Consider the following 18774-nt stretch of genomic DNA (forward strand, 5'->3'; position numbering starts at 1 on the left):
TATCAGCAGTCACCAGTGTTGGAGTATTGATGATTACTGTTATTTTCAGTGCTTTTCATTAGCCTTTTGGCATTATGGGTATCAATCTGTGGAGAAAAGCTATTTGACAGCCCAAATCGTTAGTTTGGTGGAGTGTTGCTTGTCAGACCACTAGTACAATTTTCACATTTACCCAAGTTCCAATTTTAGAAGTTACTGGAGCACTTAAATCTGAGTAAAACAAGACTTAGACAACAGCTGCAAACTGACTCTTGTGCTGTCCTGTAGATGGTGGTGTTGAGAAGAATTCTTGTGTTGTATGAGCTTCTGCTCAAGCTTCTAATTCTTTAGTGTTTCCAAAGACACTCCTATGACTTAACCATTTGTTTTGTATTTCTGGTTGAGTAGAGTAAAATTGACTCTAGAAGGCCTAGAGGAAGATGAAGATGACGAAGAGGGCCAAGAGAAAACATCCCCTACTGTGCCTCAGAAAATGGCAAACACTGTGGAGTTCTCCTTAATAAGTAACAGCGAGTATAAATGTCGACACTCTCAGCCAGACTGTGGTTATGCTTTGCAGCCAGACCGATGGATAGAATACACAATACAAACTATGGAGCCTGATAACTTGGAATTAATCTTTGATTTTTTTGAGGTATGTTTCTATATAACTAAGCAACTGGCCTGCCTTTGGGAGTTAGTTGATTACTGTCAAGATTTCACTGTTGGGATAGGGCTGTTGCCTGATATTTTTGACCTTTTGGACTTATGTAAACAAGTTATGAGACTACTGGCTACTACCCCATTTTGCAGAAAGGTTTTGTGAGTCTTCTTGACATGGCACAGAAAGTTTTGCAGTTTTTTGCTTATTTAGAAGTCAGTGGAGATTAGACTCCAATCTTAGTGTGCAGAACTACATGTAGTTAGGTTGGCTGGATCTTTATTCTTCACCAGAGCTAAGTTGCTGATTCTTCTTGAACCTGAACAATATGTATATGAACTATATACTTCACAATTATTTGATCTTAATTTTAAGCTATAAACAAAAGAGATTTCTCTGAACTGGCTGGTGCAAATTAAAACTATATTTGTGGTTTCTCAATACTACATCTGTTATTTCACCCTCTTTTTTTTTCCTTGAAAGATCTTAATATTCAAAGTCCTTTTCAAAAGAAAACAACTTTTGTCTCTCCATACTGTTTATGCAGAAGAAAGTTTTAAGCATTCTCTCTTTGGTCTAAGAATGCCCTTAAGATCACTTAAGCTCATAACTGTAAAGTGTCTACCTAGTTCCTAAACTTGACTATGGTCAAGTCCACATTCTACATGTTAGTTGCTCTCCTCCTTCCCCGCAAAGAAATACGAAGTTATTTTAAGCATATATGTTACTCCAGTTTATCTTTGTTCTAAATGTGACTTGGGCTTTTTAGAAGACAGACTATTTCACACATGGAATTTTGATCTGAAAAGCTTATAAAATCTAAGAGTTTTCAGAGACAAATGTATATGAGTTTTGTAGATTTCTATCAACAATTTCGTATTCCTGATAGTAATTTGCAACACGCTGTTATATTAAACATTTTTTTAGCCTGAAATTAGTATTTTCTTTATACACAGGAAGTTTCTGTTACTTCAGTGCCTGTATATGTCTTCCTGAGGAGCAAGGAAGAAGAGTTTGTTTAGAATTCTCACCTACATATAACAGTAGGTGTTTTGGTTTTTTGTTTGTTTTGTTTTTAGGAAGATTTAGGTGAGAAAGTAGTACAAGGGGATGTGCTCCCAGGTCATGTAGGTTCTGCCTGCCTCCTGTCATCCACAATTGCAGAACTCGGAAAGAGTGCTGGAATTCTTACACTTGCTATTATGAGCAGAAATCCAAGGAAGACAATTGGAAAAGTTAGAGGTACAGTTTATGCAAACAGATGTAGATAACTTTACTCAAAGTCATCCATTATCTATTGACATGTGAGGCATTTGGTATTTGTCTTGTAGTGGACTACATCATTATTAAGCCGATCCAGGGATATACTTGTGATATGAAGGCTTCTTATGCAAAATATTGGAAACCAAGAACAACTCTAGATGTTGGACACAGGGGAGCAGGAAATTCTACAACAACAGCTAAGTAAGTTCGTTTATATTTTAATTGAGGGAGGGGCAGGGATTATGTTTAGTTTCACTGACCTCAGTTGAGGAAGTGGACAATTTAAAATAAAAAGCTACAACCCATAATTATTTAAGTAGCTTCAATATCAAATCTGGGTGTTCTCTTAAAGACTTCTGTTTTGTATTTATGTTGTTTCAATGGACTCTTGTGAGATGCTGCATCTAACAAAACCTTTTTCTTTGCTGTTGTTTCAGGCTTGCTAAAGTTCAAGAGAACACTATTGCCTCTCTGAGGAATGCTGCTAGTCACGTATGTACACACATTTGCACATGAATAGTATCTGTATAGTTAAAACTAGCTTGTCTTATAGGCTTACTTTCATGACTCAATACAATGAATGTTAATTAAATTGATATAAAATCACATCAAATCACTGTGGAAATTCCCTGAAAGACAGGAAGGGAAGTAATAGCTAGACTCATTCTCAAGTTCCTCAGAAAAAGCAAAACTTCCATCTGCTATGTTCTGCTGATGTTCTAAATACAGGGAATATGTTCTGCTGATGTTCTAAATACTCAGTGCTGCAGAGACATAGGGTTGGAATAATTTTGAACAAATGAATAAAATTTTGTATCTGCTAGAGTCTGTCAACATACTCTCAGGTGGCAATGGTCTTGCTTGGGGACTGCTGTGTACCTAAAACTGGTGTCCAAAAATGAGACTTGGGAGCTGAGCTGGTAGAATAAAACAATCCTTTGTTTCAGTGCTTGCTACAATGAAGACTAGGAATCCTAAGATGAGACTTTCAGTTTGGAAGATGCTAGCTTCAGGTGCTTAAATTCTGTGATTGAGGTGGTCATTTTTATTTCTTCTGGTAATCTCGGTCACTGAAGTGATACATAAGATTGATCTAGACAACCTAGTGAGTCACTGCTGCAGAGTAGCTGGAGTCAGAAGCACATTCAGAGGTTCCTTGTTTTCATAGTGAAGAACTGTGATTACAGTCAGATAAAGATGTTGCTATGAGATCACCTGCTGCTTAACTTGTGGGGTTCCTAAACCTTTTCAGGTACTTCACTAATGTAGATTCTTGCCAAACATCTTGTGAAGTTATTAAAGGGATGGGAGCAGAATCTGGAGTATTATGCTTATTGACTACTGATTGTAGAGTACTGTACTCCCCAGAAGTCACAGCTGAAAGCTTTCTCTTGTTTGGGAGTCAGAGTATAATTTGAACATGGTGTCTGGAACATGCACTGACTAAAGAGCAAAAGAAAACGCAGCTACTAAATTATCGTTTTTAACCTAGTTCTTAATTTTGGGGTGGATGCTGCAGGTTTATAGCTAGCTTTTAAAAAGCCCCCAAGAACTGTGCATTGAGGCAGAAATTTACTACAGAAGCTGTCAGCGGCATTGCCAGTACTTTCAGCCATTTGCAGATTGAAAAGACTGTAAGCCCCCACTCTCAAAATATTTCTGCTGAGAAAAATGGTTGAAAAAAGCCTGTCCTATTTTCTTTTTGTACTGGCTGAAAAACAGTATGTGAGTCAGGATGATAATTTGATTAAAGGTATTTTTGGAAGTCTTTCAAAGGAGTGGTTTACAGTCAAAATAAGTAAAAAAAAAAAAAAAAAAATTGTTTCTATATGTTTCTTTATCTCTTTCTTTCTGGCCCTCCCTCTTTTCAAAAACATTGTACATAGAGCTCTTGATTGATCTTTCTTCCTTTTTAAGCTTAACAGAAAATAACATGTAGTTGAAAAGGACAGTAGGATACTGAATGCAGCTATTTCTACTCTTGCACAAGTTATAACGCTGTATTCACTATATATTCACTAGTGACTCCTCCAGAAGCTTCTCAGTATATCCTTAAGCTTTGCCAACTTGTAGTAATCTCTTGTCTCTTGGGGAGGTGCGGGGGAGAAGGGAGGAAGGGCACTGCAAAGGCATCTATGTTTAAAAACATCTTGGCCTTTCTCTGAAGTCAAGCTTACAATACTTGACTAGAGGGTTTACAACATTAAACAAGCTATAGATATCAGAGCTGCATTATGGTAATTAAAATACTTTCCCATATGTTTTCTTTTTTTTTTTCATTTATAATCCAGTTTTGAGTATGATTTCACTTGTAACAGCCAGTTGTGTTCAACTTCTGATTGATGTCTAGGACCTGTGAATACTTAGTAACTTGTCTGCAGTTCTGTAGTCCTTGTGCATAAATAGTTAATGGCTTTTTAGTTTGTTGTGTGTGTTTTCAATTTTCTGTAGGGAGCAGCGTATGTGGAATTTGATGTACATCTTTCTAAAGATCATGTGCCTATTGTATACCACGATCTCACGTGTTGCATGGCTATGAAAAAGGTAAAGATGATGATACCTATATTTTGTCCTTAAATGTGACCATTCCAGACAAACTAAAATGCCAGGCTGTCATAGAAATAATTCTGGGGAAACAAGGGATGGAATGGAAATAAATAAGCAGCATTAGGGTAGGGAAGTTGAGTTTCTCCTTTTGATGTTGTAGCAACATTTCAGATTCATGGTTGGAGACTCTCCAAGCCTACGTTGAAGTTACTTTTTAGTGGCTTTTAATTTACAGTTTGGAAGAAAAATGCAGACAACTCCACTATATTCAGTAGCACCTCTGGGACTCTTTCAGACTATCAGAGTGAGAACTTCTGGTTATTTCTTTTCTGAGGGAGAGTTAGTGTGATTCTCAGCATGACTTTTCACTCTTGCTGATCTTTAAATGTATACTTCTCTTAAGCAGTATGCTCACAAAAGCTCTTTAGGTCAAACCAGTCTACCTTGTTTGGTATCCCAGTAGTAGCCAGTAGACAGAAAGCAGAAAAATGGAAGAAACAAGGATCTCCTTCGTTTAGGGAGTTTGATTAGCACAAATGGCTTGGCTTCCATCAGTTTTTCTAACTTTAACCCTTTTTTGCTTCAGCATTTTGCTCTGTCCTTTACCTATGAGGTAAACAATATACTTCATGTCTTGAGGCAGTAAGTGAGGCTGAAGAACTGCTTTTGGATTGCTTGGTGGAACAGAAGGAAAGGAATTAAGACTAAGGAGTTAAGAGAGGAATTAAGTTCTAGGAACAGGAAAATGGGTCTTGAAAGCAAGTGGCTCGTTCCTTTCCTTGCTTACTTCAGTTGCAGTTGTTCCTTCTTTTTTGACAAAAAACTGTTTTCTGCTGTTCTTCTAAGTGTCAAGAGTACTATAACTTAAGAAGCAGTGAACAGTGCTGTTACTTGTACATACAGATAAGTGTTCCTTAAAAGGTGCTCTGAACAATGTATCATGATACCTCTTAAATACCCATGTTTCATGAAGCATAACAATTGGATGTGTTCATAAGAGCAAAGTGACATTGCCCTCCTTAATAACGAGAGAACCATGGACATAAGGACTGGTGACTCAAAAAATCCACTGAAGTGTTTTTCTATCCGGTGTGTTACACCGAAGCCGGCATACTTGCATTCAGCGGCAGTGCAAAGAGGGTGGATGTCTTTTTTTGTTCTAGTTTTCCTCCTTTGTAATTCCGACAGTGAAAACAAAGATAGCATGGCAGGGCAGACTGCAAGATAAGTTCTCTCTTTCTTCTTGGCACTAAATCTGCCTCATCAAACTCACACCCATTGCAATATTGCAATTTATAAGAAGTTTGGGTTTGAACAGTTGTGAAAATGGCACTTTGACTAAAGGGAAATAGGTCTTCAGTGTATATTGAATCAGTATTGTTGAATAAAAATTTCTTTATAGTGAAGAAGGGAAGTGAAAAATGGATTGACAGAACTTTTTTAACACCAGATCTTTATTTTGGGGGCAGAGTGTGTGTGTCTCAGTTTTACCAGGCCACTTGCCTTTTTTATTAGTTTCTGAGACATTGGTTAGACAATAATAAACTGAACTGCTTTGGAGTGCATTTTTTAATGCATTTCTTTACTTGTAGACTTTTTTCTGAATACACTAACTAACCAAGTTTTTACAGAATACATGTGCTAACCTTTTCTGAAGAAAGAATATTGAAGCCTCTGACTTGCATGAAAGACCAAATTCTGTTTTTTCAAATTGACACCAGTTTTATGCTTCTGAGTGCTTGTGTTGTTTCCTGAAAACTGATCATCTTACTCATATCATAAGAAGATATTGCTTGTGGTTTTGTTGATAAAAGAGGAAAAAAAATTAGTTGTTTTTAATGTTACCATATTAAAAGCATGTAGGTTTGGGGTTTTTTTTTTTTAGTTTTCAGTGATGCTTCTGTATTATTTCTATCTCTTCAAAGAAACTGGACACGGAGCCTTTGGAACTGTTTGAGATTGCAGTTAAAGAACTCACATTTGATCAGCTGCAATTATTGAAGGTATGGTTACTTTCGTATGATCTGCTATATATAGAATATCAAACTGTGTATGTAGTTTAGATTTTTTTGAGTAATTATGATTAGTTTGGGAGAGCACAGGTTTTAAAAATTGTAGAACAAGTAGCTAATTCCAAGAACAGTACTTTTGCACTATCACAACTTGAATAAATTTCATTACTTACATCTTCTAGAAAGATGGTCTGACAACTTGTGTAGATCCATATCATTATGCTAACACTGATAATTTTTTAAAAATAAGAAGGACTGAAAGTGGTAGGGTTCATTGAAAGCTAATGCTTTGGAGTGTTTGCTGAAGAAAGATAGGTATCTGTCACAAAATCCATCTAACTTTCAAACCTTTCCCTGTTAAAAAGGGAGATCCATATTATGTAGAACTACTCCTTGGAGGTGCATGTGGAGGTGTAGAACGGCCCATGGTTCAATGGTACGGACTGGTCAAATTGGCTAGAACTAATCGATTATTTTTATTTAATTGGGTAGCACTATTATCTCCCAGGCGATAAAACTGAGCTACTGAAGACCCAACTGAGATATCTATTCTCAGTCAGATACACCTGGCTGGTCCAAGAACTATATGTTTCTTTTTACTTCAAAATTATTTTGTTTCCTCTTTTTGATGGAGAGAGAATTTGAATGGAGTGAGGGAGTTGGCCCTATGCCTGGCCTGATTCTATCTTAGTATATGACTACATTGTAAAACTGCTGTTGGCCCTCTGTCTGCACTTGATTGGAAACATGGAGTCTAACACCTGACAGAGGAGGGTTTAATGTTCAGATTTCTTCACATCTTAAATTATGTGTGTTTCTACACTTGAACATGTTTTCTGAATTTTCAGGAAGAACATTGTCCGGTTTTGAGCTTTCCTTAGAATCTCTTTTAAAGTTTGAAAGAAAATTGTCACATGTACTAGGATTTATTTTATTCTTCTACAAGTTGCTAAAATTGTAAACCTTTAAACTTAAAAACAATTTATAAGGAAAATGAATTATATTCTTACATACAGTAACATCTGTATGAGTGGAGTATTTGTTAACTTTACTTTTATGCTCTTTAGCTGGCTCACGTGACTGCCCTGAAAGTAAAAGATCACAATGGTATGTACTAGTTTGCAAGAGTCTTGAGATTTATTTATTAGTATGTGATGATGTATGTGCTGATATGTATTCTGTGGTTGCAGTCACTTGTTCTAATCATATCTGGCTTTTTCTTGCACTTCTATATGCTTATGTATTTAATTTTGTGCATGCTGTAGAGTTCTTTGCTGGGAAGCTATTCCCTTGGGAAGAGGAGACAGGAGAGTAAAAGATGAGTGCATAGATAAATATATATTTATGAATATTCATAACAATTGCCACTAATGTGTCCATATTATGCTTCTCTAACTGTACCTTTCTGGCAGCTCTTCAGAACTGCTAACAAGAACTTTGGTAACTGCTGTAGGGTGTCTTATTTGTGCTGTAAATTCTTGGCCTTAATTAATCCCCTTTACAGGGACAGCAAACCAGCAAAGTATCTTGCACATCCTACCTGTCTGGGAAAAGATTAATAATAGGCCTTGGCAGGCAAGGCTGCTTCTACTGGATGTGCTTCAGTGATTGAAATGGTGAGGGATGGGAGAAGCTTTTCCTGATAAATATTCTGGGAGGGCTTTTAATGGGAGACAAAAAATTTTCCCCCTGGCAAAGCAGGAATTGCTGACACCATCGTCAGGAATATGTCAGTGTTAAAGAGGGAAGGCTTGGGTAAGAAAAGATCAAAAGATAGATCTGATTCCATTCTTCACTCTTAAACGCCTTGTTATTTTGAGCCAGTGTTTTCTTGATGGGATTAGCAGTGATGGGATTTGTTTTGATTCAATATTTTGTGTTTCTTTTCAGCATCTTTTAAAGAAGAGGAGAACTCTGCTTTTGAAACCCAGCCATTTCCTTCTCTGCAGAGAGTAAGCAGTGAATATAAAGCAATAGAGATGATGATTGTGAAACATGAAAATAAGCATTTTTCTTTCAGCTTTGCCCATGTAGCAAGGGATAGTAATTTTGGGGTTTAGGCCTTTACTATCAATGCTGGAACTGAGAACACAGGCTTTATTGTTGAGCACTGGAGCCTTTTCAGCACTTGAAAGTAATAGTTTGCATATCTTTCAAGCTTTTTAATTCACAGACTGAAGTTGTATAGCTTAGGATACACTCAGTTTTACAGCTGGCTAACATCTGGGCATTGCATTTTAATGCATTGACAATTGTTTGCTGATTTTGAAAAAAACTTTGGCCTTTGGCAGTTCATCACATACGCTTGGCCATCTAGCAGAGCCAGACATAGAAATGTTAAGTGAATTTCTAGTATGATCTCAGTTATGACTGTTTGCCAACTCAGGGCTTTGTATTGGCTTATTTTTCACAGTAACAACTGGTGATTGTTGACCAAATAAATTTTGATGCCATTTACAGTGTTGTTTTTTTTTTTTTTTTTCTAGAACTATTTTTTTTCCCCTCTTTTTTCTAATATCTGAACTGTCATTAACATGCCTTTTAGGAGCTTGTTTTATACAATAATAGTGCATTTTATTTGGATTATAGAGATGATTAATATCCAGTTATTTATAGGCTTATGTCGGAGCATGTATGAAATATCCATCAGTTACAGGTCATATGCCCCACTCTTTTTTTTTTTTTTTTTACTGTCTAATCAGATTACTACATAATTACAGAAAATAGAGAACTTTGTGTAGTAGACTAAACTACTGAGGTTCAATTCCTCTACCTGTTTAAGTCACCTTATAGTAATTTTTTACAAGAATTTCACATACTTTTGTTATCATCATCATAATGGCAAGCTCATGAATTTCATACTTAGGATGATGTGTTACTTAAGATGCTTTTTGCATTCATAAAACTTCCTGGAGAAGTAAAATATAGTTTCTTCAGGAGTACAAATGGGACATTTCTCACACATGTTAAGGTGAATTGACTTGTATTTGTATTTTGTCAAAATTTTTTCCTTAAGATTTTATCCATTTTTATGTATTTTCTAACTTGAAACTGAAGTAGGAAAAGGTATATGTAACTTGTGTTCAATGTTAAATACTTGGGGTTTTTTTATTCTAGTGTTAGATCCCAGTGTATTCTCCCAGTAATTACCCTCATGGTGCTTAGTTCTCCTCCTTTGCTGTGGGGTCTCTTCACAATCAAACTTTTTCAGGTCCTGGAGTCTGTTTCTGAAGATGTTGGATTCAACATAGAAATAAAATGGATCTGCCAACAAAGGGTAAGTGAATGTACATGTCATTGATAATTAGCTGTTGTCATGGCTGAAGCTTGTAATTTGACATTGTAATTTATGAGCTACAAACAAAGGCATAATTTGGGGTGGGTTATGTGACTTTTGTTTTATTATAACCCACTATCTTTAAAACTGGGAGTATAATAGCACCACTCTAGCAAATGAGGAAACTTTTCAAATGATAGGAAAGTATTTATAGGATTGAATTCATAATGCAGCTCAGACTGATTTTAGTAGAAGACCCTTTTTCAAAGTCAGTGGGTTACAACAGGTCAAGGATGCTATACAGGGGAAAAGGGACAAGAAATTCAAACTCCTGGCCTGGTGCAGGAGCAGTTACAATGCAGTGCAGTAATACAAGCAACTGTTTCCTTCTAGTCCATGATACTGTAGACTCAGCTGGATTGCTTAGTGCTCAGTCTAGAAGGAAATGGTCGAGGTTAGGACTGGAAGCCTGGAATGGGGGAAGGAAACAAAGCAGAGTGGTAAGTGGAAGTCTGTATGTATGGAGACATACTAATGCTCTCAGAGACAGGTCAGCTGTGGAAAGATTGGCACCTGCTATTCTCAAAGACCAAGGATGTTGTATTTTTTTCCTACAAATCTTACTGTTGCATTTTTATATTTAGAAATAACAATGCAAAATATCTGTAATAGTTTTTAGTGATCTTTTATGGAATTCCTTTGTGTTCTCAAAATTAGAAAAGGCTTCCTAGAAACTCTCCTCTTGGATGGGAAGGCAGTGAATTTTTCAGTGAATCTTACTGCTGTTAGAATTCAGTTGCATCTCACAGACTGACAGTCCTGTAGAGCTGTAACTAGCCTTCAGTAGACTGAAGGAGCGACTTTGTATTCAGACTGGCAAACAGAATTCTCATTTTGCTCAGGCTGAATGAGACACCATTGCTGGTTAAAATAATTATAGTAAGCATTAATTTAAATGGCTGAAACTTGTCCTTTCTTTTTCTAGGATGGACAGTGGGATGGCAACTTGTCAACTTACTTTGATATGAACATCTTTCTAGATATTATTCTAAAAACTGTTTTGATGAATGCTGGAAGAAGAAGAATTGTATTTTCTTCTTTTAATGCAGATATTTGTACAATGTAAGTTAAGAGATAAATAATGTATTTTCTTATTTTCTTTTAATTTGGTAAAATTTACTTTGGACATAAGAACACCCAACAGGAAACAAATGACACATGTTTTGATTAGACCAAAACTTTGGGTGCCAAAATAGTTGGGAATTGAAATGAGACCACTTTGCCATCTGAGCATGCCAAAAATAAGATAGGAAAACAAAGTCAAAGTAGGTATCTTTGTCAAGTGCCTTTCCGAATGCTTCAGTGTTTCTTGACACAAAAAAAAAGGTCGGGGTCGAGATTTTTTTCTGGTATCACTTTCTTTTTGTCATACTTGAGGGGTACACAAGCCTAACTTACAAACAAAATCATCCTGTTAATTTTTTTCACTATATCAGCCTTTTAAAAAGGATAGAAGACTAAAGAACTTTGGATTACCTGTTTGATTTGGGGTTTTGTTTTTTTCTTTGTTAAGCAGTTTGCTTTCCTCTTGTGGAATGTCATATTGAAGGTATTGGGGCACAGAAAAAACATATGAGTTGAACTGGGGAACAGACAGTTGGGATACATATGAACTATCAATATGCTGTAGTACTTTGTAACAAGAAGTGATATAGCACTGTCAGTGAAAGGCTTTATGGAAATCTCATCTGATGGGAGACTGCACTGATGAAATGCCACTGAAGGGTAAATGGGCAGAATAAAACCAAAGCAAGGTACTGGTAAAAGGCGAGAGTGTTAAGAGCGCGTAACATGTTAACCCTGAAACTTTGCTTACAACTATTGTCACTTCATATCACTGTACTGGTATCTGACTTGAAAAATACATTAGTTAGGTTAGGTGTTGCATATTAACCATGTTCAGAAACTATTGTAATGAATCTTCATTTTACTCTAACATGCTTTTAAGAAGAAAATTACAGAATTGAACAGTCTTTGAGGATTCCTGATAAACGTTTTGAGGATGTGGATCTGAGTTCACCTTGCAAGTCTAGCTTCCCTTAAACTGTATATTATATTAATCTCTTATTTGCACCAGCTAGGAGCTAGCAGAATGTGCAGTAAAGAGCATTATTCTCCTCACAGTAAGATTGAATTCTTCCTTTTAACACATTTGCTACTTGCAAACTTTTTTTTTCTAACAGGGTTCGACATAAGCAAAACAAGTATCCTGTGTTATTTCTTACCCAAGGAGAATCTAAACTCTATCCGGAACTTATGGATCTTAGATCTCGTACAACTCCCATTGCCATTACTTTTGCACAGTTTGAAAACTTGCTGGTAAGATGACAAGTTCTGGTATTACTCTGCAGTAAAATGGAATAAAATTATTACTACATGTTGTAAATCTATTGGTTTTGACACTAATGCTTAAAATTACAATCTCATAAAAGAAATCCACTAACATTTGGTAACTGCCAAAATAATGTCCTTTGTTTCAAATGTCCACTTAGTATATTGTTTTAAAAATAGTGCTATCAGTAAATTCTTTAATTGTATTATTTTTTATTATAGATTAAATTCTAAGGAGCTGCAAGTCTCAAAAGATTAAAAATGGGTTTTAATTGAAGTCTTTTGTATTTCAGGGAATTAATGTGCACTCTGAAGACCTGCTGAGGAATCCATCATTCATTAAAAGGGCCAAAGCTAAAGGCCTAGTTATTTTCTCATGGGGTGATGATGCAAATGATCCAGATAACAGGAAGAAGTTGAGAGAATATGGTGTTCATGGGCTAATATATGACAGGTACTTAATTGTGTTTTAAAAACAATAATAAATCTGAGAAACTATTTAATCCTGATTCTTGTGAAATTTCACACTACCTTTTGATTGAGTGGCTGCAGACTATCTTCCTTTTGTAGTGTAAGTATAAGAAGCCCATAAACCCAGTTCAGGAACAAAACTAATTCCTACTCTTTCAGCTGTATATATGAAGCAAAATAGCCTTTGTTTCTTCTGAGGTTAACATAAATGTAATTTGATTCTTTAAAGAACTAGTGCATGGCATACACATTTAATATGCTATTAACATTCCTGATGGTAATTTTTAAACTTTGTATGTGACACAATGAGGACAATGTTATTTAATCTTTAGCTTTTTACATTTAGTTATAGAAATAGTTAATACGACTTAAACGAAGGATTTTAACTTAATTTTTTGCCAACATGCTGTTGTGTTTCCAAACTGTGAATTCACCATTTTTCCTATTACAATTAGCTTGGAGTGAGTCTAGGGCAAACTGCCAAATGAGTCACTTCAGAAACTAGTTATTATATCCACACAATTCAGGTGGACATCAGAATACTGTAGCACAAATCTCTGAACAGAAGTGTTATTTACAAAATTGAAAGTTTTAGCTCTTTTGTCATAAAAGATGTGAAATTCATTATTACAAGATGATGATTAGTTTGGGAAGCTGTATCAAATTAGAATTTTTGACAGATTACAAAGAATATGTAATTGGGAAAGCAGTAAGCGTAACAGAAGTGTCAAATTATGGAAGACTTTTAAACCTTTTGCTTTAGCAAGGGCATTGCTTTGTTTTACCTAAAAAAAGAAAAGAAGGGGAGGGGAAATCAAGTAATTGTCAAGGGTTTTGTTTTATAAAATGGAAGCTGAGAGTCAAGTTAACATTTCTAGAGGCAAGAAATCAAATATGTTCACTCTTAGAATTCTAGGCTCCCAGTGTAAAAACCAGTCAACTCCATTCATTGTATTCTTGACTACTGAGAATCCTTCCAGAGTGGCAGGTCCAGTGCTGCTCTGGTTTGCCAGAGGTCTCCCTTCTTGTACTGTATAGAATGTCTCCTTCTGTTCATTGGTGGTAAAAAGGAGTAACAAGAATTTTACATTGGGGATCAACTTCAGGCTGAAGTCAAAGAAACGTAAGTCCTCTTTCCTGCTACAGCAGTGCTCCATGTTGTGCCTCTCTTACAACTCAAGATTGAGGCCCCTTTAGTAGGTGAAAAATATCTCTGGTCCAGTATGCAGATGAAATGGTACTCTGCCTCTTTAGTGTACAGTCATAGGGTTGTGCTGAACTTTGACCCTATGATATGCATAACTTGAAGTGATAAATTATTAGTCTCTAGACAGATGGAGTCTTTTAATCAAATACTACTGCATAAAGTGTTCTTCTAAAATGTCTTCATCTCATGTCTATTCTAGAGTTCTTAATTATTCCTGATGTAAGAGATATGCACTACTATAGTAAAATAGTAAAGCAGGGGGGGCAGCCTTATTTCTGACTTCATGTTGCTTTTATTACTTCAGATACTTAATTGCTCAACACTACGTAGTTGCATTTATGTCAGGGCTGCAAGTCTGCTAAGTGTCACCATGTATTATTCCCTTTCGTACTGTTTAGTGTGTTTTTAAGTTGCAGTATGATAGCAGAACACTTTTCACCTCACCTTTTGACTAACCAATTTGTTGGAATTGTTTATAGGCTGAATTCCCTTGTGGATTTAACTGAACAAAAAATCCTTAACCTTCCTGCACTATTTAGACCATCTAGATTCTTAGTAATATTCATCTCTCACTGCCTGCTCCCTGTATCTCTTCCACCTTGTTGACATTTTTCCATTTTGAGAGGAACCCCAAAATCAGCATTAATTCCCAAGCTGTTTAAAAAACCAGTAGTTCAGTGGTGCATTTTTTCTTGTTTCAAGTTACAAACTGCAGCTGAGTAGCAAACAATTATCTCGTTTCAGTGTAACTGTTGCAGGCTCATTAACTCTAATTTCTAAGCATTACTAACCATTTTTCTGTAGGCCAAAACAAATATAGGAACGCTCCCTTATTTCAAAATTTACTAATTTAATCTTAATATAGGTTCTTTAGAAGGAACATGACACTATTTGAAAATTGCATCAAATATATCAAGCTGGACATTTTGAAATGCAGGTGGTACCTGCAAGTTCCAAGTGGCATGTCTAGATGTAAAACCTGGCACTGAGTGTTTCCATTCACAGTTGTACCTGCTGGGTAAAGAGGCAATCTTTCAAGTCATTTGAGAGTATGAAGTTAATATCAGGAGTTCAAATTGTCGAAACTTTAAATAGGTATGATGTAAGCATCCATATTCTGTGATGTTTGATAAATTCCGAACTACTGTGAAGCAGAACTAAGTAGAGATGTACATGCCTGTTTTTAAGGTCTACAAGGAAGTAAGGACTGCAGTAATCTGTTTGTTAGTGTAAAGCCAGTTTATGCTATGGTTGCATCTACAAATTACAGAGTATTTCCAGAGCTGAATCAAGATGTGCTTCTTCCATGGCTTCTGCAGAATTTTTATACGCTGGACTTAAGGACAAGTCCAGATATTTATCAGAAAAAGCTGTGCCTGGTGTTTTGTGTTGCTGTTTACTAGTCATTTATTTAAACCACCCTAATAATTGTTATTTGTCTGAATATGCTAAGAAGCGAATACAGAAATTTTAGTGAATTTCAGGTTGCTTGGATATGGCCATGAGTTATTGTTATTGCATGCGGTAATTATTTCAAAGATATGAACTGTTTGGGTAGAGATGATTTCTACAAGCTATTTTTTCTGAACTTTAATCATCCATGTAGAATTGAGCAAAACATTGTAGCCACTTGCGAAGATGACAGAAAAAGTGTGTCCTGAATACCAAAAGTTGCTGATATCAAGTGTTGGGAAAAAAAAAAATGCAGGTAGGGGGTCTGACTTTGTTTTGCATGGAGAAAAACTGCAAGACTAAATCTGGGAAGCTTACAAATGCCAATGCTATTAAAAGAAAGATGTCACTGGGGCAGGGGAAAGAATTTATTTCTTCCTTTCCCCCCCCCCCCCCCCCCCAGTCCTTTCTCCACTTGGGCTACAGATTATTAGAAATACCCAAAGTCATTAAACCAAACAGATGGTCTAGTGCAATTGCTGGGACAACATTCTGCTTTTTTCCTATGTTCAGCTAAGGTTCATCTCAGCATCTAAAATATCCAAACTACTTGTGTTAAAAGGGTAACCTACAGAAAAGGTGCCACCTGTGCCGCCATGCTTCTCTTTTGGCCCTAATCCAGAAAAGTACTTTAAATGCATGACTGGCTATCTTGTGTTCACAAAGAAAAGTACATCTCATGCTTAAATTTCTTCATTAGTTTGATGTTTAGATTTTATTTAGAGAAGAAACTGTAATCTATTATAGTGAAAGTCTCCGAATCAGCAAAAATTATGAATTTTAAAGCAGGATTTATAGAGTGATTTATGTGGTATTTTTCTCCTGGATAAGCTTTGTAAACAGTCTAGGAAATATTTCTGTATTTGAATATACATAGTAAGAACAATGCAGTCTTTTGTTCTTACACTAGTCGGTTATATATTGAAGACCAATGTGGAGAGGGGATGGGTGCTAACTTACACTTGTGTTATTTTTTTTTAATTCACTTTACATTATTTGAGTTCTGTTTGTTGAATAATACATAGAGCCGCATGAAAATATTAAATCAGTAATCTTCAAACATTTATGCTGAAAGCTTTTCCATGAGAATATTTAGTGTGTTTCTCTCCTCTCTAAAGTTCCTTATGGCTGCATGTTGCATTTGCAGACTCCAGACAAAAGCTCTGTGCTCTCTTAGTATTAGTAACTTTCCAAAACTAACACAAATTTAGCTGGCAATAAAGGTGAAAGCATTCAAAACACTTCTCAAAACTAGAAGACTGTCTAAATCTGTGCTATTTTATTTGTCTGAAGCTGTTACTTCAATAAATAACAGCATTGGATGTATGTAGGAAGTTAACTAGTATTAGTTGATTTATAATTTAATCTAGTCAGTGATGGAATAAAGATGTTGTGCAATGGCAGTTTAAGACTTTCCTATTTTGTGAATTGCAAAGTAAATTCAGGTTTACCTTAATGTAAAGAAAAATGAAAAATTTTAATCAAAAGCTTCTGAAAATCTTTTTAGCATGAAAGCAGTATTTTGGTGCTGCTGACTCTGGTTTTGGACCAAGCTATAGCACAGAAAACCAGCCGTGGCTGAGACTTGCTGGATGTATGTGTTTTCAGAGTTTGCTAAAGCATCTGGTAGGAGCTAAGCACATCAGTTCTTTGCCCACTGCATAACCCTGGAATGTCCTGTGATGCTTTCTGTAGAAAATGCTGATTTTAAAAAGTAATATTCAGAGGAGCTCCCAGTCTTTTGCAGGGCTTGCTTATTAATAGGTAGTTGAATGGACGAACTTTGGTGCACAGTTACTTACAAATAATTGTCCTGTTGAAGAATGAAGGATAGGGAGATGAGGGTTTATTCCTTATTTTGATGGTCATGTTGGAAATAATTTGTAAGAGGAGTCCTGGAGCTATGCTCTGTTTTTGCCAACTGCTGGTATACTTTCATGGACCCAAACGAGAAGTGGGGACCTGAAGTTTTTAGGCATAAGGGTAGGTGTGCTTCAAATTGTCTTCTCTGCTTTTGGTTTAGAAGGAACAATGTATACACATTGGAGCAAATTGGTTTCAGTGGACAGTCTGCAAGGAGATTGGAAGGTTGTGTTACCAAAAATCTTAACTAAGAAAACTCTCTAAACCAAATGATAGTTTAGAAAGCTGACATTGGTTTATTGTAGCACTGGGTGCACAGGGGACTTCTAACATGCACACCAGTGGGATTTCTGCACTGTATTTATACACAAAACTTGCAGAGTTAGTAACTTTCCAAGTCCATCCTCTCTATGATTGGTTAGTAATTTACATACAATTATTATACTGCTGACACAATACTTGAACTACTACGTATGCTCAGGTGAAGGGTCTTTACCTGGGCCAGGGTCGTCTTGACCTCTAGGTATGATTTTTTTAATATTATAATGAGCGTAGTTCAGCTAAGGACACATGGACCTTGAGTTTGCTTGCCAGGTTGGTACTGTATCCTCTTCAAGGTCTAACTGCTCCAGGATATCCTTGGTACTTGTTATTCTGATTAGGGATGCCTTTGGCTTTTAATATATACAAAGGACACCTGTCTTGACCTAAGCATAATATTGCTACATTGTTCTAAAAGTTTAACCTTCAGCAGTTGGACTTTTCAAAAAATCTCAATTCAAAAGGATTGAATATGAAGCAAAATTACAGAGTGTATGCTTTCCCTAGTAAAGAACTGATAAAATACCTGCTGGGGCTTAGAAACATGCCTTTGCTCTTCAAGTGTCTAACTGATGGGAAGGACTTAAGATTCACAGTTCCTAAGGTTTATTGCTATACAGAAAGCTATCTTCTAATTTTAGTGTTTTGTCTTGAATGCATAGAGAAATTGTGTAAGCTAACTTAGCTCAAGGAAGTGCAGGTTGTATCAGCATCCTGGAAGGTGGGAAGGAAGATTGGACTTTTACTTATTAGGTAATATGGAGTCATGTCTTAGGCCTGTGTGGATTATAGGTGCTCTGCAAGTAATTTAACTGGTGTGCCTTCTGTGCGTATTCATAAAACTGGGCAGCATTTCTACTTCTAGGAATTTCTTTACAGAAACTACCTTTGATCTTCTTGAAGGGAATGCAATCCATATCTATATTTCCTGCAGAAGCATTTCCTCATCTGAATCCCATTTACCACATCACTGTTGGAGCTGCACATTATTTTTGATGTCTTGGACTTGCCAACAGTTCACAAGTTGTCTTTCAGGGGTCAAAATGGCACCTGGTACTGTATCATACATCATTCCATTATTTTGGTTGTAACATTGTGTTCCTTTTGGATATGCCTTGAAATTATGTTACGAAAGATAAAGTATGATGCAATAAAAACAAACCACTTCCTTGAAGGAATCATAAGTGAAAGTATGAATATTTGTAAAAGACTAAGGCAGCAGCCATGGTAATTTCTTCTAGAAGTTTTTGTTTGAAGGAGACAAACCTGGAGACCTGCAATACTTGAACTGTATATACGCAGTAACTACAAGTGAGGGGAATGGGATGCC

General features: G+C 36.2%; 1 protein-coding gene across 7 annotated transcripts in view; it reads left to right on the forward strand.

Annotated features, from left to right (window-relative positions):
* Positions 1 to 18774, forward strand: part of GPCPD1 (glycerophosphocholine phosphodiesterase 1) — a 48617-nt gene that overhangs the window by 27298 nt on the left and 2545 nt on the right. For 6 of the 7 annotated variants that reach the window (XM_074927195.1, XM_074927466.1, XM_074927286.1 and 3 more), the window contains 12 exons: positions 388 to 634; positions 1720 to 1882; positions 1972 to 2104; positions 2341 to 2395; positions 4355 to 4447; positions 6376 to 6453; positions 7530 to 7569; positions 8353 to 8414; positions 9674 to 9739; positions 10725 to 10861; positions 11983 to 12118; positions 12424 to 12584. In XM_074927195.1, the coding sequence (XP_074783296.1) occupies positions 388 to 634; positions 1720 to 1882; positions 1972 to 2104; positions 2341 to 2395; positions 4355 to 4447; positions 6376 to 6453; positions 7530 to 7569; positions 8353 to 8414; positions 9674 to 9739; positions 10725 to 10861; positions 11983 to 12118; positions 12424 to 12584 (1371 nt within the window). Of the gene's footprint in view, positions 1 to 387; positions 635 to 1719; positions 1883 to 1971; positions 2105 to 2340; positions 2396 to 4354; positions 4448 to 6375; positions 6454 to 7529; positions 7570 to 8352; positions 8415 to 9673; positions 9740 to 10724; positions 10862 to 11982; positions 12119 to 12423; positions 12585 to 15414; positions 15517 to 18774 lie in introns of all 7 variants that reach the window. The other variant, XM_074927554.1, reaches the window with a different exon arrangement.

The sequence above is a fragment of the Athene noctua genome, chromosome 1 (assembly GCF_965140245.1).
Source record: "Athene noctua chromosome 1, bAthNoc1.hap1.1, whole genome shotgun sequence".
Taxonomy (NCBI): Eukaryota; Metazoa; Chordata; class Aves; order Strigiformes; family Strigidae; genus Athene; species Athene noctua.